Source organism: Polyodon spathula, chromosome 54, assembly GCF_017654505.1.
Source record: "Polyodon spathula isolate WHYD16114869_AA chromosome 54, ASM1765450v1, whole genome shotgun sequence".
Lineage (NCBI taxonomy): Eukaryota > Metazoa > Chordata > Actinopteri > Acipenseriformes > Polyodontidae > Polyodon > Polyodon spathula.
In genome coordinates this window covers 1,370,986-1,394,958 of record NC_054587.1, presented here as the reverse complement: position 1 = coordinate 1,394,958, position 23,973 = coordinate 1,370,986, and the positions used below count along the sequence as shown (strand labels likewise).

The following is a 23,973-nucleotide window of genomic DNA, read 5'->3' as shown; positions in this document are numbered from 1 at the left end:
GCGTTGCTTTCAGATAAGTTCTTCACTGTGCAACGCAACTCTTGGCCACTACACCCGACAGCTCTGAGAAACCGGGTTGTGGAGTGTGCCACAAATACTCGACAACCCACCTCCACTGGGTAAACCCGGACTCTCCATCCTCACTGTTCCGCATCAACAGCTAGTTGAGCATACCAAAGTTTCTTCCTCTCATACGCCTCGTTCACAGCATCTTCCCATGGCACTGTTGAACAAGGCATGCTGGTCCAGACCACAAGACAATGTCTGGTGGAAGGTTAGTGGTGGCAATCTCAGGTGGAAAAATAAACTGTTGACCAACATCTGCCAGCATCTTCCAGTCTCTAGCAGCTTCCAGTTGTCCTGGGCGAGGCTTGGTTTTAACATCTTTTCTTGGTGGTTGCTCTCGTGGGTGGAGGAATATTGTCTTTTGTGTGTAATGCTTTGATGGAACTGGTGGCAACTTATTGGTCAGGTTACGCTTGTCTTCCAATGCTAAGGCCAAACATCGCAGCACCTGGTCATGGCGCCAAGTAAACCGTCCTTGGCTAAGACCCACCTTATATTCTGTCAAAATGTGCCTTAATGTTGCAGGTGAGGAACACAAAGGACATGAGGGATCCTCACCCACCCAGAGGTTTAGGTTCTGTGGTGATGGGAGAACATCCTATGTTGATCTGTTGAGGAAACTGATCCTGCTCTGTTCCATTGTCCACAGGTCTTGCCAGCTGATCTTGCTTTGTTCCACACTCTCCCATCTCATCCATTCTCCCTGCTTGGCCTGGGAAACGGCCTTTACACACCTGATCCTCTCCCCCTGCTTTTGCACCTCATAGACTACCAGCTTCCTCCGCTGAGCCGGGGTTGCCTTGTGCCATGTAGGAGGAGCTGAACTGAGACCAAGACCTCCTTTTCCTTGTTGAACTTGCCTCATAATATCTCTGATTCGAAGGGCAGCCTTAGCATCTTCCACAGTTTTCTTTGCTGCCCATTTTCAACACAGGTGCCGCCTCCCTTACGCATTTGTCGCGTGAATCTACTAATGTCATTTCCAGTCGGACGTTGGCCCACTCAAACTCCTCGGTTAGAGCAGAGACTGGTAGCTGCAGTACTCCTTTACCATAAAGTCCCACTCTGCTGAGGCAGCGAGGAACTCCCAACCATTTCCTGACGTATGAACTGGTTAAAGCTTCCAGTAGAAAGAGAGTAGTGAATGATTGACCTTTAAATTATGTTGCCAAAATATTTGCTGATCAGTTTTAACTTCTAAATAGATCTTTGGGGTGTTTCAGTTTCAGTTATTATCAGTTAAAAGCGAAAAACTAAAGCACTGGCAAAAAATAATAATATCGACCCTCGAAGAGCCGAGCAGCACAGCAGACCTGGCGGGAGTTAATCAGACCCTAGGCTGAGATAGAATTATAGACTTAATATTGCAGAGGAACTGCTTCAGAAAAAAGTGAAATATTAACTTATCTATGTAGTTTTGAGTGAAAGTCAGAGCTAACTCCATCCTCAGGCATGTTGAAAGAAAATTGGCGCAGACCCCAATGCGACAGTCGTGTTTATCTCCTGGGGGCAGAGACGACATCTGATGCATACGGGGCTCTTAGAGGAACAGCTATGGTATAGGTGCTCAGGTAATTCAGACTAGAAGATATGCATAGGGGGACTGTCTGAATCGTGTTTGGCGTTGCTGTATAATATATAAAACTATGCAGATTGAAGCTCAGGGGGACTGTCTGAATCGTGTTTGGTGTTGCTGGATAATATATAAAACTATGCAGATTGAAGCTCAGGGGGGTGTCTGAATCGTGTTTGGTGTTGCTGTATAATATATAAAACTATGCAGATTGAAGCTCAGGGGGGTGTCTGAATCGTGTTTGGTGTTGCTGTATAATATATAAAACTATGCAGATTGAAGCTCAGGGGGGTGTCTGAATCGTGTTTGGTGTTGCTGTATAATATATAAAACTATACAGATTGAAGCTCAGGGGTGCTGTCTGAATCGTGTTTGGTGTTGCTGTATAATATATAAAACTATGCAGATTGAAGCTCAGGGGGGTGTCTGAATCGTGTTTGGTGTTGCTGTATAATATATAAAACTATGCAGATTGAAGCTCAGGGGGGTGTCTGAATCGTGTTTGGTGTTGCTGTATAATATATAAAACTATGCAGATTGAAACTCAGGGGGGTGTCTGAATCGTGTTTGGTGTTGCTGTATAATATATAAAACTATGCAGATTGAAGCTCAGGGGGGGTGTCTGAATCGTGTTTGGTGTTGCTGTATAATATATAAAACTATGCAGATTGAAGCTCAGGGGGCTGTCTGAATCGTGTTTGGTGTTGCTGTATAATATATAAAACTATGCAGATTGAAGCTCAGGGGGGTGTCTGAATCGTGTTTGGTGTTGCTGTATAATATATAAAACTATGCAGATTGAAGCTCAGGGGGGCTGTCTGAATCGTGTTTGGTGTTGCTGTATAATATATAAAACTATGCAGATTGAAGCTCAGGGGGGTGTCTGAATCGTGTTTGGTGTTGCTGTATAATATATAAAACTATGCAGATTGAAGCTCAGGGGGGTGTCTGAATCGTGTTTGGTGTTGCTGTATAATATATAAAACTATGCAGATTGAAGCTCAGGGGGGTGTCTGAATCGTGTTTGGTGTTGCTGTATAATATATAAAACTATGCAGATTGAAGCTCAGGGGGGCTGTCTGAATCGTGTTTGGTGTTGCTGTATAATATATAAAACTATGCAGATTGAAACTCAGGGGGGTGTCTGAATCGTGTTTGGTGTTGCTGTATAATATATAAAACTATGCAGATTGAAGCTCAGGGGGGTGTCTGAATCGTGTTTGGTGTTGCTGTATAATATATAAAACTATGCAGATTGAAACTCAGGGGGGTGTCTGAATCGTGTTTGGTGTTGCTGTATAATATATAAAACTATGCAGATTGAAGCTCAGGGGGGTGTCTGAATCGTGTTTGGTGTTGCTGTATAATATATAAAACTATGCAGATTGAAGCTCAGGGGGGTGTCTGAATCGTGTTTGGTGTTGCTGTATAATATATAAAACTATGCAGATTGAAGCTCAGGGGGGTGTCTGAATCGTGTTTGGTGTTGCTGTATAATATATTAAACTATGCAGATTGAAACTCAGGGGGGTGTCTGAATCGTGTTTGGTGTTGCTGTATAATATATAAAACTATGCAGATTGAAACTCAGGGGGGTGTCTGAATCGTGTTTGGTGTTGCTGTATAATATATAAAACTATGCAGATTGAAGCTCAGGGGGGTGTCTGAATCGTGTTTGGTGTTGCTGTATAATATATAAAACTATGCAGATTGAAGCTCAGGGGGGTGTCTGAATCGTGTTTGGTGTTGCTGTATAATATATAAAACTATGCAGATTGAAGCTCAGGGGGGTGTCTGAATCGTGTTTGGTGTTGCTGTATAATATATAAAACTATGCAGATTGAAGCTCAGGGGGGTGTCTGAATCGTGTTTGGTGTTGCTGTATAATATATAAAACTATGCAGATTGAAGCTCAGGGGGCTGTCTGAATCGTGTTTGGTGTTGCTGTATAATATATAAAACTATGCAGATTGAAGCTCAGGGGGGTGTCTGAATCGTGTTTGGTGTTGCTGTATAATATATAAAACTATGCAGATTGAAGCTCAGGGGGGTGTCTGAATCGTGTTTGGTGTTGCTGTATAATATATAAAACTATGCAGATTGAAGCTCAGGGGGGTGTCTGAATCGTGTTTGGTGTTGCTGTATAATATATAAAACTATGCAGATTGAAGCTCAGGGGGGTGTCTGAATCGTGTTTGGTGTTGCTGTATAATATATAAAACTATGCAGATTGAAGCTCAGGGGGGTGTCTGAATCGTGTTTGGTGTTGCTGTATAATATATAAAACTATGGCTATTGAAACTCAGGGGGGTGTCTGAATCGTGTTTGGTGTTGCTGTATAATATATAAAACTATGCAGATTGAAACTCAGGGGGGCTGTCTGAATCGTGTTTGGTGTTGCTGTATAATATATAAAACTATGCAGATTGAAGCTCAGGGGGGTGTCTGAATCGTGTTTGGTGTTGCTGTATAATATATAAAACTATGCAGATTGAAGCTCAGGGGGGTGTCTGAATCGTGTTTGGTGTTGCTGTATAATATATAAAACTATGCAGATTGAAGCTCAGGGGTGCTGTCTGAATCGTGTTTGGTGTTGCTGTATAATATATAAAACTATGCAGATTGAAGCTCAGGGGGGTGTCTGAATCGTGTTTGGTGTTGCTGTATAATATATAAAACTATGCATATTGAAGCTCAGGGGGGTGTCTGAATCGTGTTTGGTGTTGCTGTATAATATATAAAACTATGCAGATTGAAGCTCAGGGGGGTGTCTGAATCGTGTTTGGTGTTGCTGTATAATATATAAAACTATGCAGATTGAAGCTCAGGGGGGTGTCTGAATCGTGTTTGGTGTTGCTGTATAATATATAAAACTATGCAGATTGAAGCTCAGGGGGGTGTCTGAATCGTGTTTGGTGTTGCTGTATAATATATAAAACTATGCAGATTGAAACTCAGGGGGGTGTCTGAATCGTGTTTGGTGTTGCTGTATAATATATAAAACTATGCAGATTGAAGCTCAGGGGGGCTGTCTGAATCGTGTTTGGTGTTGCTGTATAATATATAAAACTATGCAGATTGAAGCTCAGGGGGGCTGTCTGAATCGTGTTTGGTGTTGCTGTATAATATATAAAACTATGCAGATTGAAGCTCAGGGGGGTGTCTGAATCGTGTTTGGTGTTGCTGTATAATATATAAAACTATGCAGATTGAAGCTCAGGGGGGTGTCTGAATCGTGTTTGGTGTTGCTGTATAATATATAAAACTATGCAGATTGAAGCTCAGGGGGGTGTCTGAATCGTGTTTGGTGTTGCTGTATAATATATAAAACTATGCAGATTGAAGCTCAGGGGGCTGTCTGAATCGTGTTTGGTGTTGCTGTATAATATATAAAACTATGCAGATTGAAGCTCAGGGGGGTGTCTGAATCGTGTTTGGTGTTGCTGTATAATATATAAAACTATGCAGATTGAAGCTCAGGGGGGTGTCTGAATCGTGTTTGGTGTTGCTGTATAATATATAAAACTATGCAGATTGAAGCTCAGGGGGGTGTCTGAATCGTGTTTGGTGTTGCTGTATAATATATAAAACTATGCAGATTGAAGCTCAGGGGGCTGTCTGAATCGTGTTTGGTGTTGCTGTATAATATATAAAACTATGCAGATTGAAGCTCAGGGGGGTGTCTGAATCGTGTTTGGTGTTGCTGTATAATATATAAAACTATGCAGATTGAAGCTCAGGGGGGTGTCTGAATCGTGTTTGGTGTTGCTGTATAATATATAAAACTATGGCTATTGAAACTCAGGGGGGTGTCTGAATCGTGTTTGGTGTTGCTGTATAATATATAAAACTATGCAGATTGAAGCTCAGGGGGGCTGTCTGAATCGTGTTTGGTGTTGCTGTATAATATATAAAACTATGCAGATTGAAGCTCAGGGGGGCTGTCTGAATCGTGTTTGGTGTTGCTGTATAATATATAAAACTATGCAGATTGAAGCTCAGGGGGGTGTCTGAATCGTGTTTGGTGTTGCTGTATAATATATAAAACTATGCAGATTGAAGCTCAGGGGTGCTGTCTGAATCGTGTTTGGTGTTGCTGTATAATATATAAAACTATGCAGATTGAAACTCAGGGGGGCTGTCTGAATCGTGTTTGGTGTTGCTGTATAATATATAAAACTATGCAGATTGAAGCTCAGGGGGGTGTCTGAATCGTGTTTGGTGTTGCTGTATAATATATAAAACTATGCAGATTGAAGCTCAGGGGGGTGTCTGAATAGTGTTTGGTGTTGCTGTATAATATATAAAACTATGCAGATTGAAGCTCAGGGGGGTGTCTGAATCGTGTTTGGTGTTGCTGTATAATATATAAAACTATGCAGATTGAAGCTCAGGGGGGCTGTCTGAATCGTGTTTGGTGTTGCTGTATAATATATAAAACTATGCAGATTGAAACTCAGGGGGGCTGTCTGAATCGTGTTTGGTGTTGCTGTATAATATATAAAACTATGCAGATTGAAGCTCAGGGGGGCTGTCTGAATCGTGTTTGGTGTTGCTGTATAATATATAAAACTATGCAGATTGAAGCTCAGGGGGGTGTCTGAATCGTGTTTGGTGTTGCTGTATAATATATAAAACTATGCAGATTGAAACTCAGGGGGGTGTCTGAATCGTGTCTGGTGACACTGCTGTATAACGTCGTGAACAATGGCTATTGATGAAAAGTAGTACAGATAGTTCAGATAGTTCAGGTTTTCGGTAGAATGAAACAAAATGTATTTTATATTTATTTTAAAATAGTCGATTAAAAACATTAAGCAATTGATATACAAACAATGCGCAGCCTGAAACGAAGACCCCTCTGAATAAAAACCAATCACAATTAAGGACACCTCTTCATAAACACTTTCAATATTAAGACTACCCCCCTGTATTCAGTATTAATACTACCCCCCCTGTATTCAGTATTAATACTAACCCCCCCTGTATTCAGTATTAAGGCCACCCCCTCTGGTATCAACCCTTATAAAAGTTCACCACAATAATTTCACATTAGTTGACCATGGTTTGTTTTTTTAATATACTTTACCATACCTCTCTGTGCTTTACAATGCTTCCCTATGCTTTACCAGACCTCTCTATGCTTTTACAATGCTTCCCTATGCTTTACCAGACCTCTCTGTGCTTTACAATGCTTCCCTATGCTTTACCAGACCTCTCTGTGCTTTACAATGCTTCCCTATGATTTACCAGACCTCTCTGTGCTTTACAATGCTTCCCTATGCTTTACCAGACCTCTCTGTGCTTTACAATGCTTCCCTATGCTTTACCAGACCTCTCTGTGCTTTACAATGTTTCCCTGTGCTTTACCAGACCTCTCTGTGCTTTATAATGCTTCCCTATGCTTTACCAGACCTCTCTGTGCTTTACAATGCTTCCCTATGCTTTACCAGACCTCTCTGTGCTTTACAATGCTTCCCTATGCTTTACCAGACCTCTCTGTGCTTTACAATGCTTCCCTATGCTTTACCAGACCTCTCTGTGCTTTACAATGCTTCCCTGTGCTTTACCAGACCTATCTGTGCTTTACAATGCTTCCCTATGCTTTACCAGACCTCTCTGTGCTTTACAATGCTTCCCTATGCTTTACCACACCTCTCTGTGCTTTACAATGCTTCCCTATGCTTTACCAGACCTCTCTGTGCTTTACAATGCTTCCCTATGCTTTACCAGACCTCTCTGTGCTTTACAATGCTTCCCTGTGCTTTACCAGACCTCCCTGTGCTTTACAATGCTTCCCTATGCTTTACCAGACCTCTCTGTGCTTTACAATGCTTCCCTATGCTTTACCAGACCTCTCTGTGCTTTACAATGCTTCCCTGTGCTTTACCAGACCCCTCTGTGCTTTACAATGCTTCCCTATGCTTTACCAGACCTCTCTGTGCTTTACAATGCTTCCCTGTGCTTTACCAGACCCCTCTGTGCTTTACAATGCTTCCCTATGCTTTACCAGACCTCTCTGTGCTTTACAATGCTTCCCTGTGCTTTACCAGACCTCTCTGTGCTTTACAATGCTTCCCTATGCTTTACCAGACCTCTCTGCGCTTTACAATGCTTCCCTGTGCTTTACCAGACCTCTCTGTGCTTTACAATGCTTCCCTGTGCTTTACCAGACCTCTCTGTGCTTTACAATGCTTCCCTATCCTTTACCAGACCCCTCTGTGCTTTACAACGCTTCCCTGTGCTTTACCAGACCTCTCTGTGCTTTACAATGCTTCCCTATGTTTTATTACACTTTGCTGTGCTTTCACTATAGATATAAGTGAAATAACTGTTAAGATCTAATGAAAAGAATGAAAAATTATAAATATTAATACATTCTGTTTTTCATATAAAACATTTAAAACCACAAACAATATTACACCTTTGTTTATACCTAGAAAATGTAAAATATATTTTTAATCAATAAAATAAAGTTTGTGCTTGAGTTCAATTTCAAAACTGGAAGAGACCAATTTCGATATTAAACATAGTCTAGTTTCTATATTACAGCATGTGGACTGCAGCACAGCACCCCTTTGTGGTTTAGCTGTATATTACATGTAAAAATACACAATGCAATACAATACAATTCACATTTCTACAGCGCCTTTCATCGCAAAGATCCCAAAATGCTTCACAGAATAAAAAAGAACAATTAAATCATTTGTTTTGGGATCCCAGAGAAAAGCACGTTACAATAATCAATTCTATTCAGCATCAAAACAGAAATAGTTTAGCTATATTTCTCAAATGATAAAAGGGTGCTTTTAGTGACTTTCCTAATATGAGTCTCGAACGACAGATCAGGGTCAGAGACGAGACCCACGTTTCTAGCTGTAGTTCTAATGAGTCAAATAATCCCAAATTTGTTTTTGTTGGTTCTGAGAACCCACTGGCTTCAGACAATGCTGATTTCACCACCCAAAAGAGACGAACTGAAACCTATTGCAGAGGTAAGATCTGAACCAAGATAGGACATCTGCTGACAATGCCACTGAGCTTTCAAGACCATGCAACTCAATGGAGAGGAGCACCGTATCAAAAGCAGAGATCCAGCCAGCGGTTTAGATAATCTGCATACTGAGTGTTTTACACATTAAAAAAAATATGAATTATGCATGATATTTAAATTGAGCAATTTCGCTGCACAGTTTGAGTTCTTCACAGCTTGAGCTGAGCTTCATGTACTTTGAATAAAAAAATAAATAAATAAATAAATAAAAAAAAAACATCACTTAGATCTAGGAGAATTAAAATTGAAGGAAAGCCCAAGTCAGAGTTTATCAGTAGATCGTTTATTACTCGAATGCCTTGACGCTACGTGCGGCACGAAATTCACATTCACATTTTTCAAGCACACAATATATATAAAATTAAGATTGGCCTATAACGATTAAGGACTTTGGGTCCAAGTTAGTTTTATTGAGCAATGACTTTACCACAGTGCTCAGAGAACTATACCTGAGGAAAACAATCACTCAATATGAAGCAGAGTCAAGTTTCTATATTACAGCCTTCATACCTGAACACAACCCATCATACAGTCTCAGTGGCATAATTACATTTAAATAAAGTTTTAATTGAAACATTAGCAATCTATTGTGTGAGATTGGAGAGGAGCGAGAGATAGGAAAGAGAGAATAGGGGAAGAGGAGAGGGAGAGAAGACTTTAGGGAGTAGGAGAGCTGGGGAGGGAGAGGTGAGAGGGGAGATGGAGGGAGGGGTGTGTATTCACTCTGGGCTAGAGTTCAGTCTCTTGTGGAGGGGGGGCTGTGTGCTTTGGGTTTCAGGGTCATGGGGGGGCTGCACCCCCAGTTTTCGGAGAGAAGCTTCATCTGTCATCGAGAGAGAGCGAGTCAGGAGAGAGTGACGAGGACCAGCACTGTCCATCACTGAGGAAAGAGAGGGGAGAGGAAGGGGGGGGGAGAGGGGGGGGTTGGTCGGTTGTAATGGTGTTGGACAGGTATAATAATAAACATGTTTCTTACAGACTCACCCACCTCTCTCCTCTCTCCCTACCTCTCTCTCCTCCCCTTCCCCTCTCCTCTCTCACCCCTCTCTCTCCCCCTGTCTCCTCTCTCTCTCTCTCCTCCCCCTCCCCTCTCTCTCCTCCCTCTCCACTCTCTCCTCCCTCTCCCCCTGTCTCCTCTCACCTGTGTTTTGTTTCAGTTTGCTGTTAGTTTGCTCCTGCAGGTCTCTCTCAAACTCCCTCACATCTTCAAGAGACATTCCTGAACGAAACAGAACAAAAGAGAATTCAAGTCAAGCCCATCACACCACCAGGGAAATATAACACTGAGAATAATAATAAAAGGAGAATTATTTAGTACTACTACTAATAATAATAATAAGATGAAGTACTGTTGAGGCCAGAACGTGCTTCGTAAAAATGACTTGAAATGAGAGCATATAAAACACAGGCTAGAAGTGAGAGCATGCAATATTACAATATCCATCGCTGATAAGTCAGTTGCTTTGACTGAGTTCAGGAGCTGTTCTTCAGTTCTAGTTGCCTCAGAGACAGGCAGACAGACTCACAGACAGACAGACAGATAGACTGACAGACTCAGAGACAGGCAGACAGACTCACAGACAGACAGACTCAGAGTCAGGCAGACAGACAGACAGACAGACAGAAGATTGAGAGACTGACAGACTCAGAGTCAGGCAGACAGACGCACAGACAGACAGACAGATAGACTGACAGACTCAGAGTCAGGCAGACAGACGCTCAGACAGACAGACAGATAGACTGACAGACTCAGAGTCAGGCAGACAGACAGACAGACAGACTCAGAGTCAGGCAGACAGACGCACAGACAGGCAGACAGACTCAGAGTCAGGCAGACAGACTCAGACAGACAAACAGATAGACAATCAGGCAGTCAGACAGACAGACAGATAGGTGTTTGATTGCTCTTGCTTACCGCTCCACTCGTCGATCCAGGCCACTGCCTGCCTGTGTCCGATCAGCAGGACGTCTTGAATGTTCTGTAGGGGGAGGGGGGGTGGGGTGGGGTGGGAGCGATGACAAACAACTTTTAACATCATCTCCTATTCCTGAAGATTGCATCCTCTCCAGTGTTTAACTGCCAAAATAATTCCCTGCATCTTACCTGCCCTGCACCTCTTAAGTATTGATGTGATTGTACCCAGCAAAATACTCTCCACTCTCTATCTCCTCTCCTCTCCTCTGTGTGTCTCTCTCTGTATCTCTTTCTGTATTAATACTCTATACCTTGTGAATGAAGCTCTCCACTCTCTCTGTATTAATATTCTATACCTTGTGAATGAAGCTCTCCACTCTCTCTGTATTAATATTCTATACCTTGTGAATGAAGCTCTCCACTCTGCCCTGTAACCCATACACCTCGAACCTGGCACACACCCTCTTGTAGGAGCACATGATGGGCTGGGTGTCAGAGCGCCACCCCTCCACCAAGGGGCCTCGTCCTGTCTTTACAGAGCGGAACAACCGCAGGTCCTGGGAGAGAGAAGAGAGGACAAAGGGAAGAGAGAGGAGGGTGAATATAAGCTCACCAGCAGCTGATTGAGCTCAAGTCGGGTCTTAAAGGGTCCCAGTGATTCAGCATCAACAATCCACTTGATAAGCCTGCCTGTCTATTTAATTTTCAACCCCAGTCCTAACTTTATCCCCACACGGTGTCCTCTGGTCCTGGTTTCTGTGTTTCACTTCCAGCACTGGCTGTAGAGTTACCATGTGAACTCCTTTTAAAGATTGCTCATCTGAAGTGGCTGTGAAGGACGGGCACAGGATTCTCACCTCTGACTCTTTGTAGTATCTCTCAGGTAACTCATCGAAGGCGATGTCGAGGGCACAGACTTCATCAGGAGGAGGGGAGGGGCTTTCTACAAACACCTGCAGAGAAACCACAACATACACTTGCATTACACAGTCGACTCCCCTTATTTGCATATTGGATAATTGCATAAACTGCTCAAACGCTAATGATTTGCCCCATTCACGTACAATGCATGCAACCTGAAACAAGACATGACAAACGAACAACAAGACAAACACAGAGTCCAGCAACATGCCATCGCCCGGGTCATTACAATATACTGTACTGTAGTGTTTCATAGGAGGCAGAACACAGAGACGCTGGTTCCTTATAATTTAAAATCCTTTCTCTTTACGCTGTGTCTGCAGTACAGGGTTCATAGAGCAGAGACGCAGGGATATGACAACCAGAACAACAACGTTGAACGGCATTGCCTTCTTAGCTCCCCCCACCAACATGGACAAAGGATGGCTGTTTGAAAGGAAGGCTGTTTGAAAGGACGGCTGTTTGAAAGGACGGCTGTTTAGTCTAAAAGAGGCGCAAAACAATTACATCCCTAAAGTAGACAAATCTAAATCTAAAACAAAATTGTCATAATGGTTTAATAGATCAATTAAAACAAATATTCAGAGAAACAATGCACTTTACAGAGTGTTTTAAAGGGAAGTACGCAGAAAGAGAACATGGAACTGCAAACGCAAGTCAAAAAGGAAGTTAGATAGACCAAGAGAGAGAGAGAGAAATGAACATTGCTAAGGGAGCTAAAACCAATTCCAAAATGTTTTTCCAATATTACAACAGCAAGCGAACATTCAAAGAGGAGATTAAAAGTGTTGATTTAAAAAAGGGAAGCTATAACGCAGAAAGAGAAAATTGAACCGCAAACGCAGTCCCAAAAGAAGTAGATATGACCAGAGAGAGAAGATAAGAAAATTAACATTGGCTAAGGGCTAAAACCCATTCCACAAATGTGTTTCCATATTCAACAGCACGAGCGAACATTCAAATAGGGAGATTAACTGTCTAATAAGAGATACAAAATGGCAAAATCATAGATGAAGAGAAAAAAAATAGCAAATATATTAAATGATTACTTTTCACAAGTTTTTACAAAGGAGGATACAGACAACATGCCCCACATGTCATCCAGTTCCTATCCAGTTTTAAATAACTTTAGCATAACTGAGGCAGAAGTGTTAAAGGGACTAGGAGCTCTTATAATAAACAAATCCCCTGGGCCGGATGAGATCCTCCCAGTAGTACTCAAAGAAATGAAAGAAGTAATTTACAAACCGCTAACCAAGATCATGCAGCAGTCTCTTGACACAGGGGTGGTACCGACAGACTGGAAAATTGCAAACGTAATACCGATCCACAAAAAGGGAAACAAAACTGAACCAGGTAACTACAGACCAGTAAGCCTGACTTCTATTATATGCAAACTTATGGAAACTATAATAAGATCCAAAATGGAAAATGACCTATATGGTAACAGGGCCCTGGGACACAGTCAGCATGGTTTTAGGAAAGGGAGATTGTGTCTAACTAACCTGCTTGATTTTTTGAGGCAAGTGTTTCTTTGAGCACTAGATGCAGAAGCAACTATCTTGTTTGTTTATGTCCGTGTTATCTCTGTGGTGAAGCGACTGTACGTATTCCTCAGATCCACCTCTGTTTTTTTTTTACTTCAATCGGCCTCTCTTGGCCATTGAAAGTCTTTCTCGGCTTTTCCTGGAGAAAAAATGACCAGGGACCAATATTTTGACGTCTTTTAGATGCTGTCGGACAGGGTCCTAAAAAGGGGGAGTGTCTTATACACCGGTTTTTATAGTAGTTCATTCCTTCTTTGTCCTCCAGCACACGTTTTGAGACTGTTTAGAAATTTATTTAAATGAACACTGCAGGCATATCATGCAAGTTATTAATAATATGAGATTATAATTTTAATTACATTAAACATGGAGTGAAAGCAGTCGTGGTATAATTATCTGTTATCAAATGCTGCTGTGCAATTCAGAAGAACTGGAATGCAAACATTGTCAAGAATAACTATTATAAAGACAATTTTCATTCAGAATCACTGTACGCTATCCCAAGACCTCACTCTGAGATTTTTGACATCAAACGGTATTGAACTATACTACATTACTAATAGTTTGGTACTAATATACCATAATATTTAATACATTAATGGTCACCGTTTACCATGGCAAACTTTTGTGGTTATACTAATGTATTACCATAATAGCTATGTAAAAATTTTTGCAATGGGTTATCACGACAAAAATAACTCACGTATAGTGTATTGAGTCCAACCAAATTAAAAGAACATGTTGGTTCCAATTTACATTATTCAGTTTAAACATTATGTTTATACATTTGTATACATATATGAAACAAAGACGGGCCGACAATATATTTAATGCCGGCTGTTATATAAAAGTATAGCACGAAACGGTCTCGTGCTTATCGCAGATAACTCAACTTGGTTGAGTTTTTGTATTAAGTTAACCAAATAAAAAGACTTAAAAGACATTAAAACTTTTTTATAAATTTCAACTGGGGCATGTAAACTTTTGACTACAACTGTATGTATGACCCCAAGCCCATTAACCTGAGCTCCTGTAACACGCTGCCCCCTAGTGGACGGAAGAAATACAGCAGGAAGAAAATATTATATATAACTGGACACTCCAGGAGGATGCCATTTTGTGATGACGTATTCAAGGTGTTGTATTAGCCATGGGCATGAGTCATGGCATTAACATATTGTGACAAAGAGCGAATGACTCAATGAATCAAAAATCTCCCTCTCGACCTGTGAGGGCACTGTACAACAGGAACTGTGTGCCTCGTACTGAATGGTTGGACAGTTCATTCCAGGGGCAGTCGGAAAACGGCCATTTAGGAAGGGGTCGGCTTCACGGTTATCAGGAGTCCTACAGTGAGCGAAGTTACAGTCATGAATTGGAGGAGACGTGATTGAACTAGCTATCGGAAGGGACTGTATATAGGCTTGAATCCAGCAGTCTTGTAATATTATTAACCTGACCTGCTGCATCTCTGCCCCCTTGCCGGGGACGGGACAGGTTCATAATGGTACAGACAGCTGTACGGGACTCACCTGGTTATTGTCTCCTCTGTTGTTCTCAAATTGGGTCTCAATTCTGATCTGAAGCTTCGGCAGGAAAGAGCACTGGAAGAGAGGGAGAGAATAAAACACCTGAGAGAGGAGGGATGAGAAGGATAAGAGAGGGGAAGAGAGAGAAGGAGAGAGGGTGAGAGAGGGAGAGAGGAGAGACAGGGAGAGAGAGGGGAAGAGAGGAAAGAGGGGAAGAGAGATAAGGAGAGAGAGGGAGAGAGGGGGAGAGGAGAGACAGGGAGAGAGGGGAAGAGAGGAGAGAGAGGAGAAGAGAGGGGGAGAGGAGCGAAGGGAGAATGGGGAAAGAAAGGGAGAGATGAAGGAGAATGGGTGAGAGGGAAGGAGAGATGAGGGAGAAGGTAAGGAGGGGAGAAAGGGGGAGAGGGAGGGAAGATGAAGGAGAATGGAGGAGAGGGAGGGAGAGATGAGGGAGGATGGGGAGAGGGAAAAGAGGGGAGCATGGAATAGAGGGAAGGAGAGGAGAGTAAGGAGAGCTACAGAATGACAGATGACAGACAGAGAGACAGAAAGATGGGGAGAGACAGCCAGAGAAAGGAATAATGTTAATAAACATAGACAGAAAACAGGCAGACTGGCAGACAGGCACAGCGTGGGGTCTGTGTCACACTACAGTATACTCACAGTATATTCTGTCGGTTAGGAGTTAGAGGATGAGTCAAAGGAAGGTGCAAAATAAAAAATAAAACAAAATATTAGAGACACACAGAGAGACAGACAGACAGACAGACACAGACAAACAGACAGAGACAGGCAGGCAGACAGACAGACACTCAGCTCTACCTGTGATGGTGAATGGATAGTAGTTCCAGGCTCTCTCTGTGATGTAGAAGATTTTGGGCACAAATGTTTGAGCCCAGCCAGGGAGTTTACTGACAAAAAACAAAGAAAAATAAACACCCTCTTGTTTCTCCCTCCCCCTCTCTCCTCCCCTCTATCCTCTCCTCCCCCCTCTCCTCTCCCTCTTACCTGCTCAGGTAGATTCTCTTCTCAGTATATTGGCCTCTCCCATGTTTGGGGTCCTCGCAGGACCTGTTTACTGTCACCTCAACCCCCTCCCCTGCTGAGCTCTGCTCCAGACTGTGTTTACTGATCATATAGAGCTGGCCTATCCTGTACTGAGAGACAGACAGAGAAAGAGACACATCAACTCCATCCGGTACCTGTATAAAGAACTACAGCTCCCAGCATCCCTCACTGTTACTACTGGTGCTGATGCATGCTGGGAGATGGGTTTTTATTCTGATTTGTGGCACTTATTATTTTAGGAGGAGAGAGGAGAGATAGAGGGGGCATGAGAAGAGCTGTGGTGTTTCAGGTGGAAATACAAACTCACACAATCCTCCCTTCCCCCTTCCCATGCAACCCAACACAACAGCCTATTAGCATGGAGTCACTTAGCAGACACTTTCCTCTAAAGCGACTTACAGAGACTGGGGGATGAACTGCTGCTGCTGCAGAGTCTCTTCCAATAGGACCGCGTTTTTACAGACAGAAAGTCAGACATCCACAAAACTGTCACATTGTGAGATCCAATAATTCTCTTACCAAGTTTACCCCCCCCAACAATTGGACAAGGTGGGGGGGGGTGGGGGTGGGGGGTCTCTAGATTTATGAGAAATATAAAGCACCCTCAATTCAGATTCAACTGTGGGGGTTGCATTTTCAATGCGCTTTCTGCATTCTGTAATTAACTCTTTGATTAAGCGGTAATAGCGGCTGTTAATTTTACAAAACTAAGATCAAACAACCAAGCAATACAGCTCTCAATGTTTTTGTATTTTTTGTTTTGCATCCCATTGGAGGAAACGCTTTGTAAACTGAGATTTCAGACCCCTGTATAACAATTTCTCTCTTTCTTCCCTGTCTCCCTCTCCCCTCCCTCTCTCCCTCTCTCTATCTTTCTCTCTCTCTCTCAGGTGTGAATGTCCCTCATCCTGACCTCTCTTTTCGGATGTGTGCAGTGGTAACCCGATCTCCCGAGCGACTGCCCCTGTTCAACCAGGTGAGAGAAGGGGAGGAGGAGAAGACGAATTGGGTTTGGGAACTGGGGAAAGAAGGGAGGAGAAGCCAGGGGATGTGAGTTATGGCATATAAGGAGATGTGAGAGAGGGAGGGAAAGATCTGAGGAGGATGGGAGAGAGAAGCTAAGGAGAGAGGGCAAGGTGGTGGGAGGGAGAATGAAAAGGTGCCATATCTCCTACATTCCCCTCTCTCCTCTCTCCTCTCTCCTCTCTCCTCTCTCCCCTCTCCAATCTCAGTTGGTATGCTGTGTGGGTCATTCAGACAGTCCTCTTCGGCACGGTTCCTCCCCTCTTCAGTTCCTAGAGACCACTCTGCAGGATTGGGGCCTCTCTGTCCCGGCCCAGTGCTCTAGCATACACAACCAGGTGAAGAACACTGCTGAAACCTGCCTTTACGTTGCCATAGAGATGGAGGCGGGGCTGTCGCTGGATCAACGGGGGGATCCACCACCACCACCACCAATTCTCCTTCTGCTTCTCCTTACAACACCACTATTTCTGACATTGCTGACAACCGAATGAATTTCGCCAAGCTGTTTGGCAATCCTGCCCGAGGTCCCTCCTTGGAAACAGCTGCAACCGTCGATAGAATTTCTGATCTCTTCCAAGATTCTCCTCTACCTTTGCCTCTTCCTTCCCACCCCATTTGGACCCTCACATCTATGCCGTGCTCTGCTGTCACATTGAGTCCAGTGCTGATATAGAGAAGGCAGCCCAGCTGGTTTCCTTCCCGGCCATCACAAAGCCGGACTACGAGGCCGGGGTGGTGGGAGCGAAACTTGTTGACTCTCCAGAAGAATGTCAAGCCCACTTTGAGAAGATATCCAGCAACCTCCAGGAAGAGAATGACTATCCGGGCATCGGGCTAGGCTGGGGCAACACCATGACCCTGATGGAGTACCTCTCGGGCACGGAACATGACGTTGACCTAGTCCTCTTCGGCGGGCAGAAAGTGGCCGTCTTCATCTCCGACACACTGGAGTCCCAAACTTCACCGTGACGGCTGCTGCCTTGCCCAGCTTCCTCCTCCCGGACAAGCGGGCTCAGCTGGTTGAAGCTGCCCTCTGCTGCTGCCCAGGATCAGCAGCCACTACGTCCATGACTGGATCCGGGTGGTCTATGGGGTTGACCTCCTCTTCGCCGCTTTCGCGGTGGCTTGCGGGCTTCGCCCCAGGATCCCCGAAGCCTCCCCGCCACTGTGCCACCTCATCAGGGTCATGTGTATCGTCTCCCAGCATCTCCGTGCCCTGAAGACCACCGCCAGCTCGGAGGCGCTGCGTCTCCTGCACTCAACCAGCTGGACGACGAGCTGATCTCGAGAGAGTACGAGAATCCCTACTGCAGCGTGGCCTGTCAGAGCCAGGATAGAGACGCCGCGAGGCTCCAGATACTCAGCATCTGCCAGATCCTGGGGATCGATTCTCCCGATTATCCCGTGTCATATTTCTTGTCGGATTTTAAACAGTTAGAAGCCGGGGGAAGGGTGTTGTCTTTTGGATAGTCACAGCTTGACATATTTCATGCTTTTTTAATCATAGCAGAAAAACAGGTTGGAGCATTAAATGAATTTAGGTGTATCCTTATTTAGATATATATTATCATGTTTTTTCATGGTAAAATCTGATCTACTTTTTCTAACCTGGCTTTGTGTATGTTTTGGTCAGATGACAATAAAAAAAAAATGGTTTTGACTCCCGGTGTGGCATTCTTATCTCATTTTAATAAATAAAGTCCAGTTTTTTCGAAATAAACTTTCTATCTTTTTTAAATTATACAACATTAATAGCACAATAATAACTACAAAGACTGTAGAATTCTGTTGAGGTTTCTTTGTTTATCAGAGCTAAGCTTTGTTATTCTAACAATGTGAAAGCACACATCTTTTACACATACATATTTTCCTTAACTTCAAGTTTGTCATTTTGACTGCCTTTCACAAATGCATTTTTATTTTGAATATAACCTATAATATTCTATTTAATTTTTATATACAAGCCTGTTGTTAACTCTACTTGACCTGAAAGCCATCAATTCATTTGTTTTAAACAAGGAATGCACCAGGGAAAATATGAGGAGAGATTTCATCCTGAAGCTAGCCAAAGTGCTTCGACAAAAACCTTTTGATCAGAAAACTTCAAAGCAGCAGAGTGCTGCAGCAGCTCAACTTGGATTCAGTGCTACACCTAGTGACACACACGCAAGAGAAGAGATATGTTAGTTTTAAATTAAAAACCACTTTCACTTCTACAGTTTTGTACGCCCATATAGCTGATTACACGCTAGCGTCATTTGAAATGTTTGTTTTACTTTTTCATTTTTTGAAGTAGTGCTTTGCAGGTGGGAAGGTAGAAAATAAACCCTTTTATGTCTAATTGTTCATTACAATACAACTTTTCAGCTGTGCAGATGTTTGATATGATGTGCTTGGATAAAGCTTTTGAGTTTCATCCCATAGTTTGTCTTTCATTTTAATGTTGAAGGTGTTTAAAATGTAACCGTCACAATGGCAGAGTTTTTAGGTAGAACCACGCAGTTTCTAGGTTATTATTTCACAAAATCTTGTATTGACAATAAAAAAAAACAATGAGAATATCAATGTGGCTGTGAGATCTGTGCAAAATAAGTAGGTTCAAATAAAACAAACTGACTAAAATTTGATGAATCAAAACGTGAATCTTGAATATTGTGTGCAGTTCTGGTCACCTCGCTATAAAAAAGATATGGCTGCTCTAGAAAGAGTGCAAAGAAGAGCGACCAGAATTATTCCGTGTTTAAAAGGCATGTCATATGCAGACAGGCTAAAAGAATTGAATCTGTTCAGTCTTGAACAAAGAAGACTACGTGGCGACCTAATTCAAGCATTCAAAATTCTAAAAGGTATTGACAGTGTCGACCCAAGGGACTTTTTCGACCTGAAAAAAGAAACAAGGACCAGGGGTCACAAATGGAGATTAGACAGAGGCATTCAGAACAGAAAACAGGGGGACACATAACAACACACATCTGAGTAAAATACAAAATAAAATAACCCCCCTCTCTATAATGCACATATAGTGAAGCAAAACTGTAACTTTCCATGAATTAACCATGCATAAAGCACAATCAATGCAATATTTTTTTTAGAAAAAAAAAAGGTAACATTCCCACTGGTGGATCATTTTAATGAGCAGTTTTTAAAACGATAAACAGCCTGGCTAAGCAGCAGAGTTCAGTTCAAAGCGCCAGCACAAGCAAACCAAGTGGGCTCTCCCCAGGTTCGGCTGCTGGAGCACGGCGCAGCTGAAGTATCCCGGAGAAAGCAGCAGCTCCTCTTGCAGCTAAAAAGTAAATCTATTAGGAAAGATAACCATGTAATAGGCCTAATATTTATTTAGTTATAAAACGAATTCTGAATAAGATGTCTGTGTTATAAAAGTGCCAGTGCAGCTCTTCTTCAGTTCAGATACTGTACCAAAAGGCAAAGACAGAAACAGAAGTTAGACTGAGAAGTTCTTTACAGTTTGAACACAGGTACTGTATTTACTGTAGAAATATTGCATGAATCACTAGTATAGGGAACTGGGGAACATGCTGTAGGCGCATTATATCCGAGGCGTGTTATAACCGAGAGCCTTATAGCGAGGGAGCACTGTAGTTGTTTTTTTTTTTTGTAGTATTCACTAACATAAGTTTTGTACAAAGGTTCTGGGGACACTGGGACCAGTGTTCCAAAAGTGGGACTGTCCTGTCCAAACCAGGACTTCATGACACCTTCCCTATGATCCTACCACTGACCTACATAATAAAATTGGTAATTTGATATGAAAAGGCGGCCCACAATAAGCTTTGTGTTCATATGTATGTAAAGGCCGGCCCTTTCATCTCACAGCTGAGAAAAACCGCATGTGTGAATGAGGGCATAGTTTGTTTGGTTTGGTTGAGGTGTGGTTTGTGAGCTTGATATTAAACAGGAGGAACAGGTTCCAAAAAAAAATAGCCAAACTAATCTCTCCTTTATAAAATGACATTTAATAAAGAAAAGTGTAAGGTACTGCACGCAGGAAATAAAAATGTACATTATAAATATCATATGGGAGATATTGAAATTGGAGAAGGAATCTATGAAAAAGACCTAGGAGTTTTTGTTGACTCAGAAAATGTCTTCATCTGGCAGGCTGGTGAGTGGATAGAGGCCCAGAGACAGTCTGTAGTTCAAAAAAAAATAATTATTTTATTATAAATACACAAAATAAAAGGGCACAAGGACCAAAACTTAAAAGCATGTCATTTAAACACAAAAAATTGAATCTGTTCAGTCTTGACAAAAAGAAACTACGTGGGACCTAATTAAAGCATTCAAAATTCTAAAAGGCTGGGCAAGGGACTTTTGCCTTCAAATGGATTTATCAAAATTCAGAAAAAAAATCACACACCAGTAATGTTGTTGAAGCTGACAAAACCACCAACCTGCTTCCTCAGCTCCCTCCTCTCGTTTGTAAATGAGAAGCAGAGGCCTCCTTTTATGTCGGGTGGCTGGGCGCTGATTGATCGTTAATTGCAACCTAATCAACCCCAGCCACCTCAAAAAAATAATTATATTATAAATACCCACAAGGGCCAAAACAAAGCAATTTAACACAAAAATCCCAAAAAGCAAAACTTTTAAAATTTCCAGGCTGGGCAATGCCTTCACTGGATTTGCAAAATTCAAAAATCACAAACCCAAATCACCAACCTGCTTCCTCAGCTCCCTCCTCTCAAATGAGAAGCAGAGGCCTCCTTTTATGTCAGGTGGCTGGGCGCTGATTGATCGTTAATGGGAGATATCAACTAAGAGGTGGACTTGTATTATTTGGGTCCGGTTCCATCCCTTCATTCGGGATCATGCTCGGGTTAAATTTTCCCGTCTCGAAACGAAGACGTTGTATGTTGAAATTGTTTCTTTCATGCTAGACTACCCTCTATTACTTTAACCTCTTCCTTAGATACTTTTTTTCCGGATCCTCAAAATAACTGAGTCTTTACAGAAAGTAGATCTGTTACTTAAAAAGTGTTGAATTTAAATCAAGGGAAGTAATGTTAAAACTGTACAATGCACTAGTAAGACCTCATCTTGAATTTTGTGTTCAGTTCTGGTCACCTCGCTACAAAAAAGACATTGCTGCTCTAGAAAGAGTGCAAAGAAGAGCGACCAGAATTATCCCGGGTTTAAAAGGCATGTCATATGCAGACAGGCTGAAAGAATTGAATCTGTTCAGTCTTGAACAAAGAAGACTACGTGGCGACCTAATTCAAGCATTCAAAATTCTAAAGGGACTTTTTCAACCTGAAAAAAGAAACAAGGACCAGAGGTCACAAATGGAGATTAGACAAAGGGGCATTCAGAACAGAAAATATAAGGCACTTTTTCACACAGAGAATCGCGAGGGTCTGGAATCAACTCCCCAGTAATGTTGTTGAAGCCGACCCCCTGGGATCCTTCAAGAAGCTGCTTGATGAGATTCTGGGATCAATAAGCTACTGACAACCAAACGAGCAAGATGGGCCGAATGGCCTCCTCTTGTTTGTAAACTTTCTTATGTTCTTATGTCCCTCTCCTCTCCGATCTCTCTTCTCTCCCCCCTCTGTCTTTCAAGGGGCCAAGATAATAATGGTACCAGATTGCTATATTGAGGTCTATATATTTCTTACTGATGAATGTCTCCCACCCACTAAAGGGCAGAGTGTTGCAGGGGGGGCAGGTTAATAATGGTTCCACTCTGATGAACCTGCTGTAGTTCAGACCTGATTCTGAGAGCTTTATGGAGGACACAGGGTTTGCTTTAAACTTTTTAAAAAGTCACCAGGACGTGACAAATGAAACAGAAAATGATCATAAGTGAAACAGAACTAGTTCCTCATAGCTGACTGGTCTTTGTCAAGTTGGGTCTTCAAAGATCCCAGTGATTCAGCATCGACAGCGTGGCTCGGCAGCCCTTGGTAACCATTTTACAGAAGAAGTGTCTCCCTCTCTCTGTCTCCTCAGTTCCACACTGTGTTCCTCTGGTCCTGGTTTCTGTGCTTGAACTATCCGCTATAGGGTCTGTCTGCTCATTTAGAAATGATCGAACCCCTCCCCATTGTTATGTTCTAAATAGACTTGTTTAAAAAGCCCTGTTTCTACTGTAATACAAATGCAGGTTTGCTTTTTAAAGGAAAGGAAAGATATTGAAAAATTCATTTAACTACAGCATGGTAATAATTAACTACTGTTAACTCAAGATTCACACAGAAGAGATGGAGTTTTTTTTAAACTATAAACACACTGACACACTCAAACTCACACACTGATTCTCTTACCTCTTCCACAGTGAGAGGCATGCAGATTCTGTACTCTTTGACCAGCATGTCTTCAGCACTCCTCTGATCCCAGCTCTCTCCTTCTTTCTCTTCCTTGGTTTCCTCCTTTATCCTCCCTTTTCTTCCCTCCCCCTGTCTCCCTATCTCTCTGTGAACTTGAATTGCATTTTAAGAATCCAGTATTTGCAGCATTTATCTAACTAGATCTCTCTTTTTCTTCTTTACCCCTCTGTCTCTCATACACTCTGTTGCTCAGAGCTGTTTCTCTCTCTCCCTAGCATTCTCCTATTTCCTCTTTACCTATCTGCCTCCCTGACCCCTCCTTCTCTACCTGAGTGCCTCTCCCTCCTCTCTCTCTCTCGCTCCCTCTCATAAAATCATTAAATCAAAGTGAATTCTCTCCTCTCTCTCTCTTATAAATGCTCACCACAGTAAATGTGCACTGTAAAGTTCACCTCATGCTTCTCCTATTGTTACACTATGCATTAATGTACCATTGTTTTTAATAGCTTTACCAGACCTCTCTGTGCTTTACAATGCTTCCCTATGCTTTACCAGACCTCTCTGTGCTTTACAATGCTTCCCTATGCTTTACCGGACCTCTCTGTGCTTTACAATGCTTCCCTATGCTTTACCAGACCTCTCTGTGCTTTACAATGCTTCCCTATGCTTTACCAGACCTCTCTGTGCTTTACAATGCTTCCCTATGCTTTACCAGACCTCTCTGTGCTTTACAATGCTTCCCTGTGCTTTACCAGACCTCTCTGTGCTTTACAATGCTTCCCTATGCTTTACCAGACCTCTCTGTGCTTTACAATGCTTCCCTATGCTTTACCAGACCTCTCTGTGCTTTACAATGCTTCCCTATGCTTTACCAGACCTCTCTGTGCTTTACAATGCTTCCCTATGCTTTACCAGACCTCTCTGTGCTTTACAATGCTTCCCTATGCTTTACCAGACCTCTCTGTACTTTACAATGCTTCCGTA

General features: G+C 42.5%; 1 protein-coding gene across 2 annotated transcripts; it reads right to left on the bottom strand.

Annotated features, from left to right (window-relative positions):
• Positions 1–8,959: 8,959 nt before the first annotated feature.
• LOC121307208 (cytoplasmic phosphatidylinositol transfer protein 1-like) lies at positions 8,960–23,268 on the bottom strand. Of its 2 annotated transcripts, none has more exons than XM_041239343.1 (10): positions 22,987–23,268; positions 15,614–15,762; positions 15,428–15,516; positions 15,269–15,276; positions 14,609–14,680; positions 11,466–11,561; positions 11,010–11,165; positions 10,609–10,672; positions 9,835–9,912; positions 8,960–9,573 (listed from the first exon to the last, which is right to left on the bottom strand). In XM_041239343.1, the coding sequence occupies exons 1-10, from the start codon at positions 23,032–23,034 to the stop codon at positions 9,413–9,415; spliced, it is 921 nt and encodes a 306-aa protein (XP_041095277.1). In that variant the 5' UTR covers positions 23,035–23,268; the 3' UTR covers positions 8,960–9,412. The 2 variants fall into 2 exon arrangements, with proteins under 2 accessions (XP_041095277.1, XP_041095278.1); XM_041239344.1 differs by having other exon boundaries at positions 11,070–11,165.
• Between the last annotated feature and the right edge of the window lie 705 nt (positions 23,269–23,973).